The sequence below is a fragment of the Musca autumnalis genome, unplaced genomic scaffold, assembly GCF_047663935.1.
Source record: "Musca autumnalis isolate F117 unplaced genomic scaffold, ASM4766393v1 scaffold_4, whole genome shotgun sequence".
NCBI lineage: Eukaryota > Metazoa > Arthropoda > Insecta > Diptera > Muscidae > Musca > Musca autumnalis.
Window position 1 is genome coordinate 232,989,382 of NW_027411977.1, and position 20,401 is coordinate 233,009,782.

Here is a 20,401-nt window from a genome sequence, read left to right on the forward strand (position 1 = left end):
GGTGACCCTTGAAGAAATTGTCTTTAAAAATGCACGCCTGTTGTTGTGGTGACCCTTGAAGAAATTGTCTTTAAAAATCCACGCCTGTTGTTGTGGTGACCCTTGAAGAATTTGTCTTTAAAAATCCACGCCTGTTGTTGTGGTGACCCTTGAAGAATTTGTCTTTAAAAATCCACGCCTGTTGTTGTGGTGACCCTTGAAGAAATTGTCTTTAAAAATCCACGCCTGTTGTTGTGGTGACCCTTGAAGAAATTGTCTTTAAAAATCCACGCCTGTTGTTGTGGTGACCCTTGAAGAAATTGTCTTTAAAAATCCACGCCTGTTGTTGTGGTGACCCTTGAAGAAATTGTCTTTAAAAATCCACGCCTGTTGTTGTGGTGACCCTTGAAGAAATTGTCTTTAAAAATCCACGCCTGTTGTTGTGGTGACCCTTGCAGAAATTGTCTTTAAAAATCCACGCCTGTTGTTGTGGTGACCCTTGAAGAAATTGTCTTTAAAAATCCACGCCTGTTGTTGTGGTGACCCTTGAAGAAATTGTCTTTAAAAATCCACGCCTGTTGTTGTGGTGACCCTTGAAGAAATTGTCTTTAAAAATCCACGCCTGTTGTTGTGGTGACCCTTGAAGAAATTGTCTTTAAAAATCCACGCCTGTTGTTGTGGTGACCCTTGAAGAAATTGTCTTTAAAAATCCACACCTGTTGTTGTGGTGACCCTTGAAGAAATTGTCTTTAAAAATCCACGCCTGTTGTTGTGGTGACCCTTGAAGAAATTGTCTTTAAAAATCCACACCTGTTGTTGTGGTGACCCTTGAAGAAATTGTCTTTAAAAATCCACGCCTGTTGTTGTGGTGACCCTTGAAGAAATTGTCTTTAAAAATCCACGCCTGTTGTTGTGGTGACCCTTGAAGAAATTGTCTTTAAAAATCCACACCTGTTGTTGTGGTGACCCTTGAAGAAATTGTCTTTAAAAATCCACGCCTGTTGTTGTGGTGACCCTTGAAGAAATTGTCTTTAAAAATCCACGCCTGTTGTTGTGGTGACCCTTGAAGAAATTGTCTTTAAAAATCCACGCCTGCTGGTCTGCTGACCCCTGAAAATGGTCTTGAAAAATCCACCCCTAACACTTATACCCACCAGAATCACTTAGGTGAGCACTCGAAAAAAAAAAACATTATGGTTTTGGATTTCTATTTCTTCTTCTCATTGATAACATTCTTTATTTACATCCCGTTTACATTCTCCTAAATTAACATCAAACACATAATTATCCTTACAATTGAGTAGAAATGCCCAACCGGCATAACATTGATAATATCGATAACATTTATTGGCGGGTAATTTTTGTTGATTATTTTCACCCTGACAGTGTATGGAACGAAAGGGTAATCGAGGATCTGGTGATGTCTTAAATTCAGCAAAAATATTTATGGGTTCTTGTGTTGCAACAATTACTTCTTGGGGAGTTGCTGTGGGCTTCACAGTTAGTGGGACATTTTCTGCGGTAGCAGATGTTAATAACAGAGGTGTGAGTGTTGTTGTTTCAACATTTTTTTCTTCGTTATTTGTGAATTTTGTTGTTGTAGTTTCTGTAACAGCTTTTGTAGGGAGTTTATCGTTTGTTTCTGTTAATAACATGTGTGTTAACATAGCATCACTGTTAAATTTTGTCTTTGATTTATCTGATTTAACAGCATCAGTAGACTCCTCTGTTAACATAACATATTCTGTGGCTGTTAAGGTTGTGGCCACGATCTCTGTTAGGGATCCATTATCCATTTCTGTTATTAACAGTTGTGTAACATTTTCAAATTTATTTTCAATAATAGATGTAGTCTCCTCTTTTAACATAGTGTATTCTGTGGCTGTCACTGTTGTTGCCATATCATCTGTTGATAACATTGCTGTTAAGTTAGTTGTTGTATTAACATTATTTTCCTTGCCACTAGGAAATTGTTGTTCTTCAATAGATTCTGTTGTTGTTCCCCATTTGACTTCTGTTAATAACATTTTTGTTAACATATTTTCCGAATCATTAAATGTTGTCTGCATTTGATCTTCCATATGGGTTGTATCCTCAACTTCATAGCTAATAGTGGTAAATGAGGTTTCTCCAGTATGTAACAACTCTGTTAAGGTAACAGAGACCTCTAAAATGGATATTTCCTCATCTGAAGGGGTTTCCAATGTTGTTGTTTCAGTATAAGCAAGGGTTGTATTCTCAATTTCATAGCTACTAGTGGTGAATGATATTTGCCTAGTATGTAACAGCTCTGTTAAGTTAACAGAGACCTCTAAAGTGGATATTTCCTCATCGATAGCCGTTTCCATGGTTGTGGTTTCAGTATTGGTAAGAATTGTATTCTCAACTTCATTGCTACTAGTGGTGAATGGGGTTTCTGCTGTATGTAACAGCTCTGTTAAGTTTACAGAAAGCTTTACAGGGGATATTTCCTCATCTATAGCCGTTTCCAATGTTGTTGTTTCAGTATTAGCAAGAGTTTTATAGATTTCTTCTGTGGTCATTGAAGTATCTTCTTCATATCGACTTTGGGTAGTTTTTGTAAATTCTGTTAACTCTGTAAATAACAGTTCTGTTAAGTTTTGTAGAAACCTTAAAATGTTTTACATTCATACCTGTAATCGACTCTAAGTTTGTTATTTCATTATTAGGAAGAATATTTTGTTCGGTATCAGTAAGCTCAGATTTATTTTCAAATAACAGCTCTGTTAAGTTAACAGAAGTCTTCAAGCGGTGCATTTCTTTATCTGTACTTGGTACCAATGTTGTAATTTTGTCATTGGGGAGTGTTTTAAAGTCTTCTTCAGACAGCGTTGAAATATCTCCTTCATATTGGCTTTGGATAGCTTCTGTTAATTCTGTAAATAACACTTCTGTTAAGTTTACAGTAAACTGCAATTGAGTTTTTACCTCACCTGTAATCGGCTCCAAGGTTGTTATCTCAGTATTTGAAAGAAGACCTGGTTCAGCTTCAGTAACCTCTGATTTACCATTAAATACCAGCTCTGTTAAGTTAACAGAATTCTTCAAGCGGTGTTTTTCTTTATCTGTACTCGGTGCCAATGTTGTTATTTCATTATTAGAAAGTGTGTGAAAGTTTTCTTCAGCGAGCGTTGAAATATCTCCCTCATATTGGCTTTGGGTAGTTTCTGTAAACTCTGTTAACTCTGTAAATAAAAGTTCTGTTAATTTTACAGTAAACTGTAATTGATTTTTTGCCTTACCTGTTATTGGCTCCAAGGTTGTTATCTCAGTATTTGGAAGAAGGCGTTGTTCGGTTTCAGTAAACTCTGATTTATTTGCAAATAACAACTCTGTTAAGTTAACAGAAGCCTTCAAGCGGTGTGTTTCCTTAACTGTACTTGGTTCCAATGTTGTTATTTCGTCATACGGAAGTGTTTTATAGGTTTCTTGTGCGAACGTTGAAATATCTCCCTCAAATGTATTCTGCTTAGTTTCTGTGAACTCTGTTATAAGTGCAAATAACAGTTCTGTTAAGTTTACAGTAAACTGCAATTAATTTTTTTCTTACCTGTAGTTGTCTCCAATGTTGTTATTTCGTTATTAGAAAGAAGACTTTGAGTAGTTTCCGTAAACTTTGTTCTCTCATGAAACAACATTTCTGTTAAGTTAACAGAAGTCTTCAATAGGTTTAGTTCCTTATCAGTACTCGGTTCCAATGTCGTAATTTTGTTAGAAAGAGCTTGAAAGGTTTCTTCTGAGGCTATTGAAGTATCGCTTTCATATGTGCTTTGGGCAGATTCCGTAAACTTTATTACATCTTGAAATAAAACTTCTGTTAAGTTAACAGAAACGTTCAAGCGCATTGTGTCTTCACCATTATCCGATTTTAATTTTGTTATTTCAGCTTGGGAAAGTGTTCCATATGGCTCTATTGCCGGTGTTGTACTCTCAACTTCAAGCGGGGTTTGGGTGCTGTCTGTAGCCTCTGTTAACTTAACAGAATTGTTCAAAAAGTCCATATTCACATCTGTGCTTGGCTCCAGTGTTGTTATTTCGGTAATATAATGAATATTTTCCGGCCTTCCGATTAGGGTTGTGGTCTCCTCTACATATGAGCTTTTGGTGGTTTCAGCAATATCTGTTAAGTTAACAGAACTATTTATGAATTCTATATCTAGATCTGTACTTGGCTTCAAAGTTGTTGTTTGAATATAAGACAATGTCTCAAAGGTTTCTTCTTCTGAGAGTGTTGATGAATTTGCCTCAAGTGGCCCTTGAGAGGTTTCAGTAACCTCTGTTAAATTAACAGAAATATCCATAATGTCAATGTTCACATCTGCAGTTAGCTCTAATGGGTTTATATGAGAATTGGAAGACATTTTAAAGGAATCTAATGTAATTGTTGTGGTCTCCACTTCATATGGTCTTGGAGAGGTTTCCGTAACCTCTGTTATGTTAACAGAATTGGTCGCAAATTCTATCTCCACATTTGTACTTGGCTCCAAGGTTGTTGTTTGGAAATATGCTAATGTTTCAAAGGTCGTATTTTCTTTCAGAGTTGATAAATTTGCCTCATGTGGGCTTTCAAAGGTTTCAGTAACCTCTGTTAAGTTAGCAGTAATGTTAATAAATTGTATATTCGCATCTGTACTCAACTCCAAGGCTGTTATTTCGTTACTAGAACTCCTTTTCGAGAGATCTTCTCTAAGTTCTGTGTTTTTGTTATCATACGGACTATGAGAGTTTGCAAAAATCTCTGTTAAACTATCTGTTAAATTGACAGAAGTGATCATAAAGTCAATATCAACATTTGGTATTGCCTGCAAAATTGTTGCTTGGGTATTAGGCGTTGTTTCAAAGGTTTCTTCTTCCGAGAGGTTTGATAAATTTGCCTCAAATGGCCTTTGAGAGTTTTCAGCATCCTCCGTTAAGTTAACAGAAATAATTTTAATGTCCAGTTTTACATCTGTACTTGGTTCCATGGTTATTATTTGCAAACTGGAATTAATATTAAAGCTTGCCCCGGCAAAAACTGTACTCTCCTCTTTATGTGGACTTTTTGGGTTTTCCTTGTTATCTGTTAAATTAGCAGAGATAAAAATTTGTTATTAACGATTTTATTGCTATAATTTTAATTATTGAAATCTGTGAAGTGTGGATCTCCATTTCCCTCTGTTGTTGGTTAATCTAACCCGCAGACTTATAAGAATTTTTTTCGGGGACCATCATACCACAATACGTGGATTTTTTAAAAATATTTTTTAGGAGACAATTAGATAAAAAAACGTGTATTTTTTAAAAAAAAATTTCGGGGACCAATAGACCACAAAACGTGGATTTTTTAAAAATATTTTTTCGGGGACCATTAGACCACAAAACGTGGATTTTTTAAAAATATTTTTTTGGGGACCATTAGACCACAGAATGTGGATTTTTTGAAAATATTTTTTCGGGGACCTTTAGACCACAAAACGTGGATTTTTTAAAAATGTTTTTTCGGGGACCATTAGACCACAAAACGTGGATTTTTTAAAAATATTTTTTTTGGGGACCATTAGACCACAGAATGTGGATTTTTTGAAAATATTTTTTCGGGGACCTTTAGACCACAAAACGTGGATTTTTTAAAAATATTTTTTCGGGGACCATTAGACCACAAAACGTGGATTTTTTAAAAATATTTTTTTGGGGACCATTAGACCACAGAATGTGGATTTTTTGAAAATATTTTTTCGGGGACCTTTAGACCACAAAACGTGGATTTTTTAAAAATGTTTTTTCGGGGACCAATGGACCACAAAACGTGGATTTTTTAAAAATATTTTTTCGGGGACCATTAGACCACAAAACGTGGATTTTTTAAAAATATTTTTTCTGGGACCAATAGACCACAAAACGTGGATTTTTTAAAAATATTTTTAGGGGGCCAATAGACCACAAATTGTGAATTTTTTAAAAATATTTTTTCAGGGAACCATAAGACCACAAAACGTGGATTTTTTAAAAATATTTTTTCGGGGACCATTACACCACAAAACGTGGATTTTTTAAAAATATTTTTTTCGGGGACCATTACACCACAAAACGTGGATTTTTTAAAAATATTTTTTTCGGGGACCATTATTTATATTATATATATATTTTTTGGGGACCTTTAGACCACAAAACGTGGATTTTGTAAAAATATTTTTTAGGGGACCAATAGACCACAAAACGTGGATTTGTTAAAAATATTTTTTAGGGGACCAATAGACCACAAAACGTGGATTTTTTAAAAATATTTTTTCGGGGATCAATAGACCACAAAACGTGGATTTTTTAAAAATATTTTTTCGGGGACCAATAGACCACAAAACGTGGATTTTTTAAAAATATTTTTTCGGGGACCACAAAACGTGGATTTTTTAAAAATATTTTTTCGGGGACCAATAGACCACAAAACGTGGATTTTATAAAATTATTTTTTCGGGGACCAATAGACCACAAAACGTGGATTTTTTAAAATTATTTTTTCGGGGGCCAATAGACCACAAAACGTGGATTTTTTTAAAAATATTTTTTCGGGGACCGCAAAACCTGGATTTTTTAAAAATATTTTTTCGGGGACCACAAAACGTGGATTTTTTAAAAATATTTTTTCGGGGACCACAAAATGTGGATTTTTTAAAAATATTTTTTCGGGGACCACAAAACGTGGATTTTTTAAAAATATTTTTTCGGGGACCACAAAATGTGGATTCTTTAAAAATATTTTTTCGGGGACCACAAAACGTGGATTTTTTAAAAATATTTTTTCGGGGACCACAAAACGTGGATTTTTTAAAAATATTTTTTCGGGGACCACAAAATGTGGATTTTTTAAAAATATTTTTTCGGGGACCACAAAACGTGTATTTTTTAAAAATATTTTTTCGGGGACCACAAAATGTGGATTTTTTTAAAAATATTTTTTCGGGGACCACAAAACGTGGATTTTTTAAAAATATTTTTTCGGGGACCACAAAACGTGGATTTTTTAAAAATATTTTTTCGGGGGCCACAAAACGTGGATTTTTTATAAATATTTTTTCGGGGACCTTTAGACCACAAAACGTGGATTTTTTAAAAATATTTTTTCGGGGACCTTTAGACCACAAAACGTGGATTTTTTTTTTCGGGGACCACAAAATGTGGATTCTTTAAAAATATTTTTTCGGGGACCACAAAACGTGGATTTTTTAAAAATATTTTTTCGGGGACCACAAAACGTGGATTTTTTAAAAATATTTTTTCGGGGACCACAAAATGTGGATTTTTTAAAAATATTTTTTCGGGGACCACAAAACGTGTATTTTTTAAAAATATTTTTTCGGGGACCACAAAATGTGGATTTTTTTAAAAATATTTTTTCGGGGACCACAAAACGTGGATTTTTTAAAAATATTTTTTCGGGGACCACAAAACGTGGATTTTTTAAAAATATTTTTTCGGGGGCCACAAAACGTGGATTTTTTATAAATATTTTTTCGGGGACCTTTAGACCACAAAACGTGGATTTTTTAAAAATATTTTTTCGGGGACCTTTAGACCACAAAACGTGGATTTTTTAAAATATTTTTTCAGGGACCTTTAGACCACAAAACGTGGATTTTTTAAAATATTTTTTCAGGGAACCATAAGACCACAAAACGTGGATTTTTTAAAAATATTCTTTCGGGGACCATTACACCACAAAACGTGGATTTTTTAAAAATATTTTTTCTGGGACCTTTAGACCACAAAACGTGGATTTTTTAAAAATATTTTTTCAGGGAACCATAAGACCACAAAACGTGGATTTTTTAAAAATATTTTTTCGGGGACCATTAGACCACAAAACGTGGATTTTTTAAAAATATTTTTTCGGGGACCATTAGACCACAAAACGTGGATTTTTTAAAAATATTTTTTCGGGGACCATTACACCACAAAACGTGGATTTTTTAAAAATATTTTTTTCGGGGACCATTATTTATATTATATATATATTTTTTGGGGACCTTTAGACCACAAAACGTAGATTTTTTAAAAATATTTTTTAGGGGACCAATAGACCACAAAACGTGGATTTTTTAAAAATATTTTTTCGGGGACCACAAAACGTGGATTTTTTCGGGGACCAATAGACCACAAAACGTGGATTTTTTAAAAATATTTTTTCTGGGACCTTTAGACCACAAAACGTGGATTTTTTAAAAATATTTTTTCAGGGAACCATAAGACCACAAAACGTGGATTTTTTAAAAATATTTTTTCGGGGACCATTAGACCACAAAACGTGGATTTTTTAAAAATATTTTTTCGGGGACCATTAGACCACAAAACGTGGATTTTTTAAAAATATTTTTTCGGGGACCATTAGACCACAAAACGTGGATTTTTTAAATATGTTTTTTCGGGGACCATTAGACCACAAAACGTGGATTTTTTAAATATGTTTTTTCGGGGACCATTAGACCACAAAACGTGGATTTTTTAAAAATATTTTTTCGGGGACCATTAGACCACAAAACGTGGAGTTTTTAAAATATTTTTTTGGAGGACCATTAGACCACAAAACGTGGATTTTGTAAAAATATTTTTTTCAGGGACCACAAAACGTGGATTTTTTAAAAATATTTTTTCGGGGACCATAGGACCACAAAACGTGGATTTTTTAAAAATATTTTTTTCAGGGACCATAAGACCACAAAACGTGGATTTTTAAAAATTTTTTTTTCGGAGACCATTAGAACACAAAACGTGGATGTTTTAAAAATATTTTTTCGTGGACCATTTGACCACAAAACGTGGATTTTTTAAAAATATTTTTCGGGCACCTTTAGACCACAAAACGTGTATTTTTTAAAAATATTTTTTCGGAGACCAATAGACCACAAAACGTGGATTTTTTAAAAATATTTTTTCGGGGACCACAAAACGTGGATTTTTTAAAAATATTTTTTCGGGGACCACAAAACGTGGATTTTTTAAAAATATTTTTTCGGGGACCAAAGACGTGGATTTTTTAAAAATATTTTTTCGGGGACCAAAGACGTGGATTTTTTAAAAATATTTTTTCGGGGACCTTTAGACCACAAAACGTGGATTTTTTAAAAATATTTTTTCGGGGACCAATAGACCACAAAACGTGGATTTTTTAAAAAAATTTTTTCGGGGACCACAAAACGTGGATTTTTTTAAAAATATTTTTTCGGGGACCACAAAACGTGGATTTTTTAAAAATATTTTTTCGGGGACCACAAAACGTGGATTATTTAAAAATATTTTTTCGGGGACCGTTAGTCCACAAAACGTGGATTGTTAAAAAATATTTTTTCGGGGACCATCAGACCACAGAACGTGGATTTTTTAAAAATATTTTTTTCGGGGAGCTTCACAACACAAATCACGGATTTTTAAAAATATTTTTTTCGGGGACTATTATAACTCAAACCGTGGATTTTTTTAAAAATATTTCTTCGGGGACCATTAGCCCACAAAACGTGGATTTTTTTAAAATATTTTTTTCGGGGATTATTAGACCACAGAACGTAAATTTTTAAAAATATCTTGTTCGGTTTGTTAGTTACATTCTCTTACTATCTCTTTCGGCATTACTCAGCTCATTTCTTATCGCCTCATGCCATTGTTCATGGCGAAGCTTTAATACATGTTACAAAAATTGTCATAACCTATCGATTGATTCAATTTGTTGTCATACATTCAAATGATAATATCGGAATCTTGTCATGTTATGCGATTCTTATCATAAACGTTTCCGTTTATGGCTTGAATTTGAAAATTACATTATCAGTTCTTCATCATCACTGTCAAATAGTTATTTTCAAATATTTTTCAATGTCATTTTTTGACAAGTTCGATGTTAAGTTCATTTGAATGGAATATAAAAAGGCCAAAATATTCACTTCAATGAATTAAAAAAAGTAAATAAATAAAAATTTAAGACAATGTGGATGAGCAATTCAGCTTGTGGACTCTGGGTTCCTAAGAAATTCCATAGTTCCAACATTTATTAGAAGAATAATTTTTATTTTTAAAATATTTTTCTGGGCTTGTTCCGTAGAACATATTTGTCAATAAGGCATTCGTATATATTCTTCATTATTCAGGCATCAAAGCTATCGATATAGAAAACGTAGAAACCTACGTTTTCGTAGATACGTTCCATATATATAGCTAAAAATACCTGGACAATCTTAATTTTCTTATAACCATGTAAAAATCATGTACAAAATTTCACAATTTGTTTAAAACGAATAGAAAAACTTTCTTCGTTTAAAACAAATAAGCTGAGGTTTAATCTTTAGAAGGGTTCTGGTGACGTATGACTTGTGTCAAAACGTATACGAGGTTTACAGGGTGTTTTTGTAAAAATGCTTGCCTGTCACACGAACCGTTCGTACTAAAACGTATACGTTCAAAATTTGGTTCTTGTAAAATTTTACGAACCATTCGTTTTTATCTGAAAGCTTTCGTCCATTTCATAAAAGCTTTTATATTTCAGGGTTTCCATGATACTTATTTTGTGAATTTTGCATAGGCATCTGCACGTAAAATGTGTTACTTGATGGCAACCCCGATAAACAGATGAAAAACAAAAAATAAGAAAAAAATGTAATCAAATTTGTCCAAAAATAATTGTGATAATATGAAGAAACGGATGCACATACACGCGTGTGCTTCTATGGAAATAAATAAAATTGCATTCCCTTCCTGTTTTCCTGTGTTTTGTGCCATTTATTACTCAAATTATTTAATTTTCATTCAAAACGATGGGTCTTTTCCATTCGTTTATTTTTGACGTATTCGTTCGTCTGATTTTGTTACGAAAACCAAAAAAATTACGAAAATAAAAAGCTTTCATTTGTTTGTCACACGAATACAAACGTCAACCGCTATGAAAACCAAATTGTGTCTTCGTTCGTGAAATCGACGAACGAATGGGCAAAAACTTTTTACAAAAACACGCTGTTAATCTTTAGAAGGGCTCTGGTGACGTATGACTTGTGTCAAAACGTATACGTCCCATTGGATTCTCTTTTATTTAGTGTCCTTTGGATTTCATAGGCCCTACAAATCCCCAAAAATCTACAATTTGTTGTCTTCAAATCTAAAGAAACGATATTTAAAAACTTCATGATTCAAATATTCTGCACTCGAAATGTTCATCTTATAAAATCTTTGAAGACAGAACTTCTTAAAAACTCCTTACAATTTTTCGAGAATTTATTCTGTAGGCAGAATGCCTTTTAAGGGGCATTCTGTAAACAAGAAAAAATTTGACAGAGCACCTTTATCAACGGTCTTGTTGAGAGGGGTCTTTGAGTCTGAAGAGCTGTAAAGGCAGGTCTTCTTTAGAGGCTACTTTTCATGAGGGTATTTTATGGAGAGAAGACCTTTCGCAAGGGTCTTCTATACATAAAAAATCTTAAGTAAGTCTTCTTCCGGGATATGATCTTTTACAGAAGTCTTCAATAGAGATAAGACCTATTATAGACCTCCTATAGACAAATTAACATTCATTAGGACTTCTTCTTGATAAATATAGACAAAAAGAATCATTAAAAAATATCTAGAAGATTAATTTTCATCGCATATAGACAGAATTCCTCTTAAAAGTAGGTTACTATTGATTAAATACATTTCAAAGTGGTTTGTCGTCAGAGTTCCTCAAGTACGAGACAAGTAAAAAGAAGACTAAATCAAACATGAATTTATGTGACGTATACGTGGTGACATAACTCATACGCCACCAGAGCTCTTCAATAGTTGATGTTCTTATATGCAGATAAGGAGAAAATAGGATTTTTCAAAGTGGTTTCTTTTGTAGAGACAAAAGGCCAGGTCTTTAAGATTTCGTAGTGCTCTACATATGAGTGGTTTTATAAGCATGAGCCTAGAGGCATTCTATGATCATTCATAATCAAAATAAAATCAATTATTTTAGAAAGAATATCATTACAGATGGTTATCTACAGGCAGAATAACTCTGAATCGAAGTTTCTGCATGTAAATTACTTTACAAGAGGTGTTTTGGGCAAAAGAAAGAATTTTTAAGTTCGGGTCCGCCATGCAGTCCAAAAAATACAAATCATAGATCTACGTATACGTTGTGACACAAATCATGCGTCACCAGGTCTCTTCTAATGACTGAAGCTATTTTCTTAGGAGAGAATGACAAAAGGAAACGCTTGCAAAGAGATTTGTTTTTGTAGACAGATGCTCTATAGACTGCACAGTCTTTAAAAGTGCATCCGGAAGACCATCAATATAAGTCTTGTACAGACAGAAGGCCTTTCAAAACAATTTTTTAGGAAATAATTACCTCCAAGAGGCACATATTCCAAACATAAGTGGTCTTCTGGGCAAGAGGAAGACCTTTAAAATGGATGGGTTTTGTAGATTGCTGATTTATAGGCTTAAAAGTCCTTCATGAAGTACACATAATACTAAATCCAAGGGAATCAAATGTGACGTATACTTGGTGACATAAGTCATACGCCACCAGAGCACTTTTATAGACAGAAGTTCTTTAGGAAGTTTCTGCTGTGGAGAAAAGGACGTTGAAAGACCTTTCAAAGAGAAATATCTTTTGTAATCATCAGGAGGTTATCAAAATTTGTATTTTTTAAAGAAAATATCATCCACTTACCTTTTGTATACGCAAACGACTTTCAAAACTAGTTTTTAGAAAATACACTTTTCAAGCGGGCCCTATACAGATAAAGTACATCTTTAAAAAGTTTTCTTTTGAAAGGGACTATAAGAGGATAAACTGGGCTAAAGGAATGCTTTGAGGTTTGTTTTTGTAAACAGGTGATCTATAACCTTCAGAGTCCCTTATAAGAAGGCGATCAATAGCAGTCAGGGTCCTCAAAGAAGTCCAATGGAGCCTAAATCAAAGCAAAAAAAGAGCCATTCACGTAAGTGTCCTTTAAACAAAATATCACAACAAGTCTCTACTTCTCTGTCTACTTTCAAAAAATTTATTACCACTTAGAATCGGTGTTTGTTTATAAATAGGAGGTATTCTAGGCAATCAATAGTCTTCGGGGTCCTTAATGAAGTCTAAAGAATAAATAGGACTTATTCTAGGCAATCAATAGCCTTCAGGGTCCTTCATGAAGTCTAAAGAAGTCTAAATCAAAAGGGGTAAAATGTGATGTATACGTGGTGACATAATTCATACGCCACCTTTGACATGTGACGAGGTGGACAAAGGGAATGCCTTTGGAAGAGGTTTCTTTTTGTAGATAGGCTATCTATAGACTTAAAAATCTTCAGATAATCATCCACATGACTCTTCGATTAACAAAACACCATCCACATAAGGCTTCTAGAGATTGAATACCTTTCAAAACAATTTTTTTTAGAAAGAATACCCTTCAGGTATGTCTTCAAAGACATAAAACCTTATAAAAGGATTTTCTGTAGATAAAAGAAATTTCAGAAAGTCTTCTGGCAAAAGAAAGCCCTTAAAAGGGATTTCTTTTAGTAGGGCTTCAAGGTCTTCAGAAGGTCGTTGACATAAGTCTTCAAAAAACAAAATATGATTCACAAAATTGTTGACAGACTGAAGACCATTTATCAATACAATTCTCTTCGAAATAGTACTCTTCAGCAATGGCATAACACCTCAGAACTTCAGAGTCCATTTTGAAGTCCAAAGAAGATCAAATCGAAGAAAATCATATGTGACACATACGTGGTGACATAAGTCATACGCCCCCAGAGATCTGGTAATGACATACATTATTAGACGATTGTATTCTAAGGTTAGAAGGACAAAAGGAAGACATTTCAAAGGCAATTGTTTCCGTATGCAGAAGATCTATAGACTTCAGAAATTTTCAGAGGACCATCAGCAAGTCAATAAAAATATTTTGTAGACGGAAGGATTTTAAAGACAATTATTTTCGAAAAATACGCTTCAAGAGGTTCATTTGCAGACAGAGCAAGATCTAATGTGACGTATAAGTGGTGACATAATTCATACGCCGTCATCGCTTTTTTAAATGCTCAATAAGTAGTAAGTAATAATTGTCAAAAAAAGCTCTGACATTCTATAAAAATCTTCTTTAAAAAAATCCACGCTTGGTGAAGCTTGAAAAAAATCTTCTTTAAAAAATCCACGCTTGGTGAAGCTTGAAAAAAATCTTCTTTAAAAAATCCACGCTTGGTGAAGCTTGAAAAAAATCTTCTTTAAAAAATCCACGCTTGGTGAAGCTTGAAAAAAATCTTCTTAAAAAAATCCACGCTTGGTGAAGCTTGAAAAAAATCTTCTTTAAAAAATCCACGCTTGGTGAAGCTTGAAAAAAATCTTCTTTAAAAAATCCACGCTTGGTGAAGCTTGAAAAAAATCTTCTTTAAAAAATCCACGCTTGGTGAAGCCTGAAAACCAAAATCTTTTTTTTTAAAAATCCAAGCTTGGAGATGCTTGAAAACCAAAATCTTTTTTAAAACAGAAATATTTTTTACAAACCTACGCTTGGAGATGCTTGAAAACCAACATCTTTTTTAAAACAGAAATATTTTTTAACAAACCTACGCTTGGAGATGCTTGAAAACCAACATCTTTTTTAAAACAGAAATATTTTTTAACAAACCTACGCTTGGAGATGCTTGAAAACAAAAATATCTTTTTAAAAAACCTACGCTTGGAGATGCTTGAAAACAAAAATCCTTTTTAAAAAATCCACGCTTGGCGATGCTTGAAAACAAAAATATTTTTTAAAAAATCTACGTTTGGATATACTTGAAAACAAAAATCTTTTTTTTTAAATCCACGCTTGGCGATGCTTGAAAACCAAAATCTTTTTTTAAAAAATCCACGGTAGGTGAAGCTTGAAAAAAATCTTCTTAAAAAAAATCCACGCTTGGTGAAGCTTGAAAAAAATCTTCTTTAAAAAATCCACGCTTGGTGAGATTGAAAAAAAATATTTTTTTAAAAATCCACGATTTGTTGATGTTTAAAAAAAATCTTCTTTAAAATATCCACGTTTTGTTGATGTTAAAAAGTCTTCATTAAAAATATTTAAAAATAATTAAATATTTAAAAAATTTTACGTTTTGGTGGTCTACAAAACAAATCTATGTTTTGTGGTCTTTAAAAATTCAACTTTTGTAGCATTTTTTTTTTCAATTAAAAAAATCCTTTTCGAATGGTCCTTTAAGGTTGTACTTACCTCCCAGGATTTTCTTGTCTCTCGTACAATTCATTCGTCCTCCTTCATTTCCCTTTATCTCTAAGGATTGTTTCATCTCTTGTGATAATTCCCATTCACTTGGTGAATTCAAACTCAACTTTAATTCATTTTCTTGCTTACTAGTATCCCTTTTAACAGCACGCTTTGCCTCCGCTCCCTCGTGAACTCCACCCAAACTACACTTGACATTCTCGGCATAATCACAGGTCATTAAATCCCGATTCCATTGCAATGTTGCCGGGCAATGGAACACATACACCCGACCATGACTGCAGTGTATGAATTTTGAACAATTTCCTGGATACTCGAGATAATCACCATGTTTAAAGAGACACAAAGTGGTATCCAAAAGTTCTTGGGAAAAACTTGTAGATAGCAAAAGCATAAATACTGGAAACCACCAGACTAGACAAAGAGATTTGATCAAATTCGAAGGTTTAATTTTTAATTTTTTTTTCTGAATATTTTTTACCTTTCATTATCCACAACCACCACATTTCTTTGTTGAATATCAAATGAAAATTTGAGCCAATATTCATCTTTGGTTTTTATTATAACTTCTGGCTTGGAATCTCTTATCTGTGTAGATGAATGTTTAGGTAATTGACTTCTGCTGTGGCACCCATCATTGTTGTAGTTTTGATTAAAAATCAATATTCCCTTATCGAATTTCATCGAAATGTAAATAAGGCCTACTGTAGTTAATATTGAGCTTTGTCTGAAAAATATGTGACGCTAACAAAGGAGACGGTGACTAAGATAAAAAAGCAACAAATTTCTACAGAGATATTCGTTAAAAAACAATATATTATCAAAAGTTTTCATGAATATGGCTTCCAAGGAAAGTGGAAAAAGTCAGAGCTATGGCACTATAAACACAGTTTTCAGTGTGTGTAAAATATCATAGAAAGGACTTAGGCAACAGATTTTTATAGAGTCCACGATTTGCGAACTAAGTTTCTGTCAATATGCTCATTGTTAGCAGATGGCGCCCAACGTTGGGTGCTTAGTTTAGCTTAGTTGATAAATACCGACTTACGCAACAGATTTTTATAGAGTCCACGATTTGTCAATTAAGTTTCTGTAAATATGACATTTATTACCAGATGGCGCCCAACGTTGTTTGTTTCTTAGTTGGCAATTACAGAATGTTTGGTATTATAGTCGAATTCAGGATATACCTCTTAGAAGAACCTTGATCATCGGTGCTTCCAGGAACGTATGGCAATCCGAAACAATCCGAAAGAATATTAAATATAAAATATTGGGCAGTTACAAAGATCGGGTGCAAATATCTTTTCGCCTTCAACAGTTTTAAACAAAATTAAATTATTTTAACAATTTTTTTTTCGTTTTCTGGAAGGTTAACGGACATAACACCCAACAACATTTTGGAAATTATTGCCAAGTTCAATGAAGTTCATAAGTCCAAAAGTAATGTTGGCATATCACTATTGATATTATGTACTGGGTTGTTTTTAATTCTCGCCTGCTATCCCTCTCTCTCACCCACCGATATGGATACTAATTTTCGCACATTAAGACAGAAACATAATAAAGATTGAATTGAATTGGAATTTAAATATAATTGTATCGCATTATTTCCATTTACCCTAAATAATGTAAAGCCTAGAAGTATGCACCACGTTTAAATATTGATTAGGCAGTAATGCCAATGAAGCGATTTTTCAATGGTTAAAAAAGATTTAATCTGCATCCTTTCATTCAGAAAGGGACTACAGGAGCAGCCTTTTTTTCAAAAAGGGACTATAGAAGCAGCCTTTCATTCAGAAAGGAACTACAGAAGCAGCCTTTCTTTCAGAAAGAGACTATAGGAGCAGCCTTTTTCAGAAAGGGACTATAGAAGCAGACTTTCTTTCAGAAAGGGACAGTAGAAGCAGCTTTTCTTTCAGAAAGGGCCGGTTTCAGAAAGGGACTATAGAAGCAGCGTTTCTTTCGGAAAGGGACTATAGAAGAAGTTTTTCTTTCAGAAAGGGACTATAGAAGAAGCTTTTCTTTCAGAAAGGGACTATAGAAGCACCCTTTCCTTTGGAAAGGGACTATAGAAGCACCCTTTCCTTTGGAAAGGGACTATAGAAGCACCCTTTCCTTTGGAAAGGGACTATAGAAGCACCCTTTCCTTTGGAAAGGGACTATAGAAGCACCCTTTCCTTTGGAAAGGGACTATAGAAGCACCCTTTCCTTTGGAAAGGGACTATAGAAGCACCCTTTCCTTTGGAAAGGGACTATAGAAGCACCCTCTCCTTTGGAAAGGGACTATAGAAGCACCTTTTCCTTTGGAAAGGGACTATAGAAGCACCCTCTCCTTTGGAAAGGGACTATAGAAGCACCCTTTCTTCAAAAAACCTAAACATCATTACAAAATCACAGTTGGGCCTAGAGGTCTCCTAAATTTCTTTAACAAGTCCTAAATTCTTCTAAATTTCATTAAAAAATCCTAGAAGTCTCCTAAAATTCTTTAAAAAATCCCCGTCGGTCCTTGAGGCCTCCTAAATTTTTTTTGAAAAATACACGGTGGTCGAAGAGGCCTCAATTCTTTAAAAAAAATTCCACGTTGGTCCTAGAGGACTCCAAAAAATCCCTTAAAAAATCCACGTTGCTCCTCGAGGCCTCGTAAAATTCTTTAAACAAATCCCTGTTGGTACTAGAGGCCTCCAAAAATTCTTTAAAAATCCTTGTGGGTCCAAAAAAATATCCTAAAACTCTCTAAAAAATCCACTTTGATCATAGAGGCCTCATTAAATTGTTTAAAAATTGTTTTATTTGCTGCTCGAGACCTCCAAAAATTCTTTAAAAAATCCTTGTGGGTCCCAAAAAAATCCTAAAATTCTCTAAAAAATCCACTTTGATCGTAGAAGCCTCCTAAAGTTCTCTAAAAATCCACTTTGACCCTAGAGACTTCTCCTAAACTTTTTAAAAAATCCACTTTGATCCTAGAGGCTTCCTAAAATTCTTTAAAATATCCGCATCAGTACAAGAGGCCTTCAAAAATTCTCCTTCTTCTACTTCGTTAGTCATAGGGGCTTCCTAAAATACTTTAAAAAAATCATCGTTGGCCTCCTAAAATTATTAAAAAAACCCACGTTGGTCTTAAAGGCCCCCTAAAATTCTTGAAAAAATTCACTATGGTCCTAGAGGCATCCTAAAATCCATTAAAAAATCCCCGTTGGTCCTAGAGGCCTCGTAAAATGCGTTAACACTCCTCGTATGTCCAGAGATTTTTAAAAAAATCAACATTGATCCTAGAGGCTTCCTAAAATTCTTTAAAATACCCACTTCAGTACAAAAGGTCTCCTAAAATTCTTTAAAAAAATACTCGTTGCCCTACAGGCCTGCTAAAATTATTTATAAAAACACGTTGGTCTTAAAGGACTCCTAAAATTCTTTAAAAATACACGATGGTCCTAGAGGCATCCTAAAATCCTTTAAAAAATCCACGTTTGTCCAGAGGCCTTCTAAAATTCTTTAATAAATCCACATTTTCTGATCCTCGAGATACCCCCTAATATTATTAAAAATCCTAGTTGGTCCTATAGGCCTCCGAAAGGAAACAAATCCCTGTTGGTCATAGAGGCCTCCTGAAATTCATAAAAAAATTCAGGTTGCTTTTGTTCTTAAATTCTTTCCAAATTTGTAAGGTTTTGTCAGGTCTTCTGATGACCTCTTTAAACTCAGTAAAATATCAGAAGTGAAATAATTTATTTTATTTTCGATTAAAATCATATGTTATTTTTCCAATTGTGTTGTAATAACGACCTTGGCAAAATAAAAACGCTTGGCCGTTGTTACACAGTGACCTAATACTGTTCACACTCAGTGATCGCCAGTACTTGATTTAACCATTTGCCGGTTTGCATTCACCCATCACACATGCATTAATGACTTTATTCCAATAGGTGTTGGCTGGACAGGTCAAGACAATAGGTATTAATGCATTTTAGGAAATTTCTACAATTCTCTGGATCAGCTAGAAATGTGGTGGTGGCATTCGTACATATCGTATCTCGGGAAGAAAGCATAGAATTCTGACCACCACTTGCTGTAGGATTTATCGTCACATCTGCCGCATTATCTTTTCTTGATTTAAGTACTATTCGGCCAATACGCCTAGCCTGAGGAGTGGTAAAAGGTGATTCTTCATGTATCTCCATAGAAGGATTATTAAAGGTTTCTGAGTTTCCGAAATCTTCTGGTTCGATATATCCATTATTAATTTCTTCTGAGTTGTTGGTGGTCCCTTCGGTCCTTGAGTTTGTTATAAAATCGGAATATTGGCTCGGGGTTGTAGTTTCTGAATAATTTTTGTGCGAAGTGTCCGCAATGGCATCCGAGGAATTTGAAGACTCACGTTCTGGGTCCGGTGTTGTTGATTCTGAATTGCTAAAAGTTTGGAAATCTGTTGTCGCTTCTGTAGAATTTCTGAGGACAGTTGTTTCGGATGAGTCCAAAGGCTCATGTTCTGGCTTATGTGTTGTATCAACTTCGGTTTCAGTCGCTACATCTGAGGAGGTAGTGCTTGCAGCTGTCACAAGCCCGTGATGAGATGTGGTTTCGGAATTTGATATTTCATCCGTTGAATTTGTAATCTGATTTTCTGCGGAAGGAGTTTTTAAAGATTCTTGTCCTGGATAAGCTGTTGTTTCGGCATTTGTAACTTCATCCGTTGAATCTGAATTCTAATTTTCTGAGGAGAGATTTTGCGAAGATTCTTGTCCTGAGTTAGGAGTTGTTTCGGAATTTATAACTTCATCCGTTGAATCTGAATTCTGATTTTCTGCGGAGGGAGTTTGTGAAGATTCTTGTCCTGGATAAGCTGTTGTTTCGGCATTTGTAACTTCATCCGTTGAATCTGAATTCTGATTTTCTGAAGAGGAAGTTTGTGAAGATTCTTGTTAGGAATTTGTAACAGCATCCGTTGAATCTGAATTCTGGTTTTCTGAAGAAGGAGTTTGTGATGATTCTTGCCCCGGATTAGCTGTTGTTTCCGAATATATAACTTCATTCGTTGGATCTGAATTCTGATTTTCTGAGGAGGGAGTGGTTTCCGAATTTGATTCTTCGTCCGTAGAATCTGTTTTCTGATTCTCTGAAATGGTCGTTTCTGCAGATTCGTGTCCTGGATTAGCTGTTGTTTCGGCATTAGTAACTTCATCAGTAGTATCTGCAGTCAG

At 34.2% G+C, this 20,401-nt stretch overlaps 1 protein-coding gene across 7 annotated transcripts; it reads right to left on the bottom strand.

Annotated features, from left to right (window-relative positions):
* Window positions 1–1,176: 1,176 nt before the first annotated feature.
* Window positions 1,177–15,733, bottom strand: LOC141403501 (uncharacterized). Of its 7 annotated transcripts, none has more exons than XM_073986018.1 (7): window positions 15,682–15,733; window positions 15,189–15,614; window positions 3,857–5,059; window positions 3,551–3,799; window positions 2,934–3,485; window positions 2,634–2,876; window positions 1,177–2,575 (listed from the first exon to the last, which is right to left on the bottom strand). In XM_073986018.1, exons 1-7 carry the CDS (start codon window positions 15,704–15,706, stop codon window positions 1,200–1,202), a joined length of 4,074 nt encoding a protein of 1,357 aa, XP_073842119.1. In that variant the 5' UTR covers window positions 15,707–15,733; the 3' UTR covers window positions 1,177–1,199. The 7 variants fall into 7 exon arrangements, with proteins under 7 accessions (XP_073842119.1, XP_073842118.1, XP_073842117.1 ...); XM_073986017.1 differs by having other exon boundaries at window positions 2,934–3,176; window positions 3,243–3,485; window positions 3,551–5,059; window positions 15,682–15,728; XM_073986016.1 differs by having other exon boundaries at window positions 2,934–3,185; window positions 3,243–3,485; window positions 3,551–5,059; window positions 15,682–15,728.
* Window positions 15,734–20,401: the final 4,668 nt, after the last annotated feature.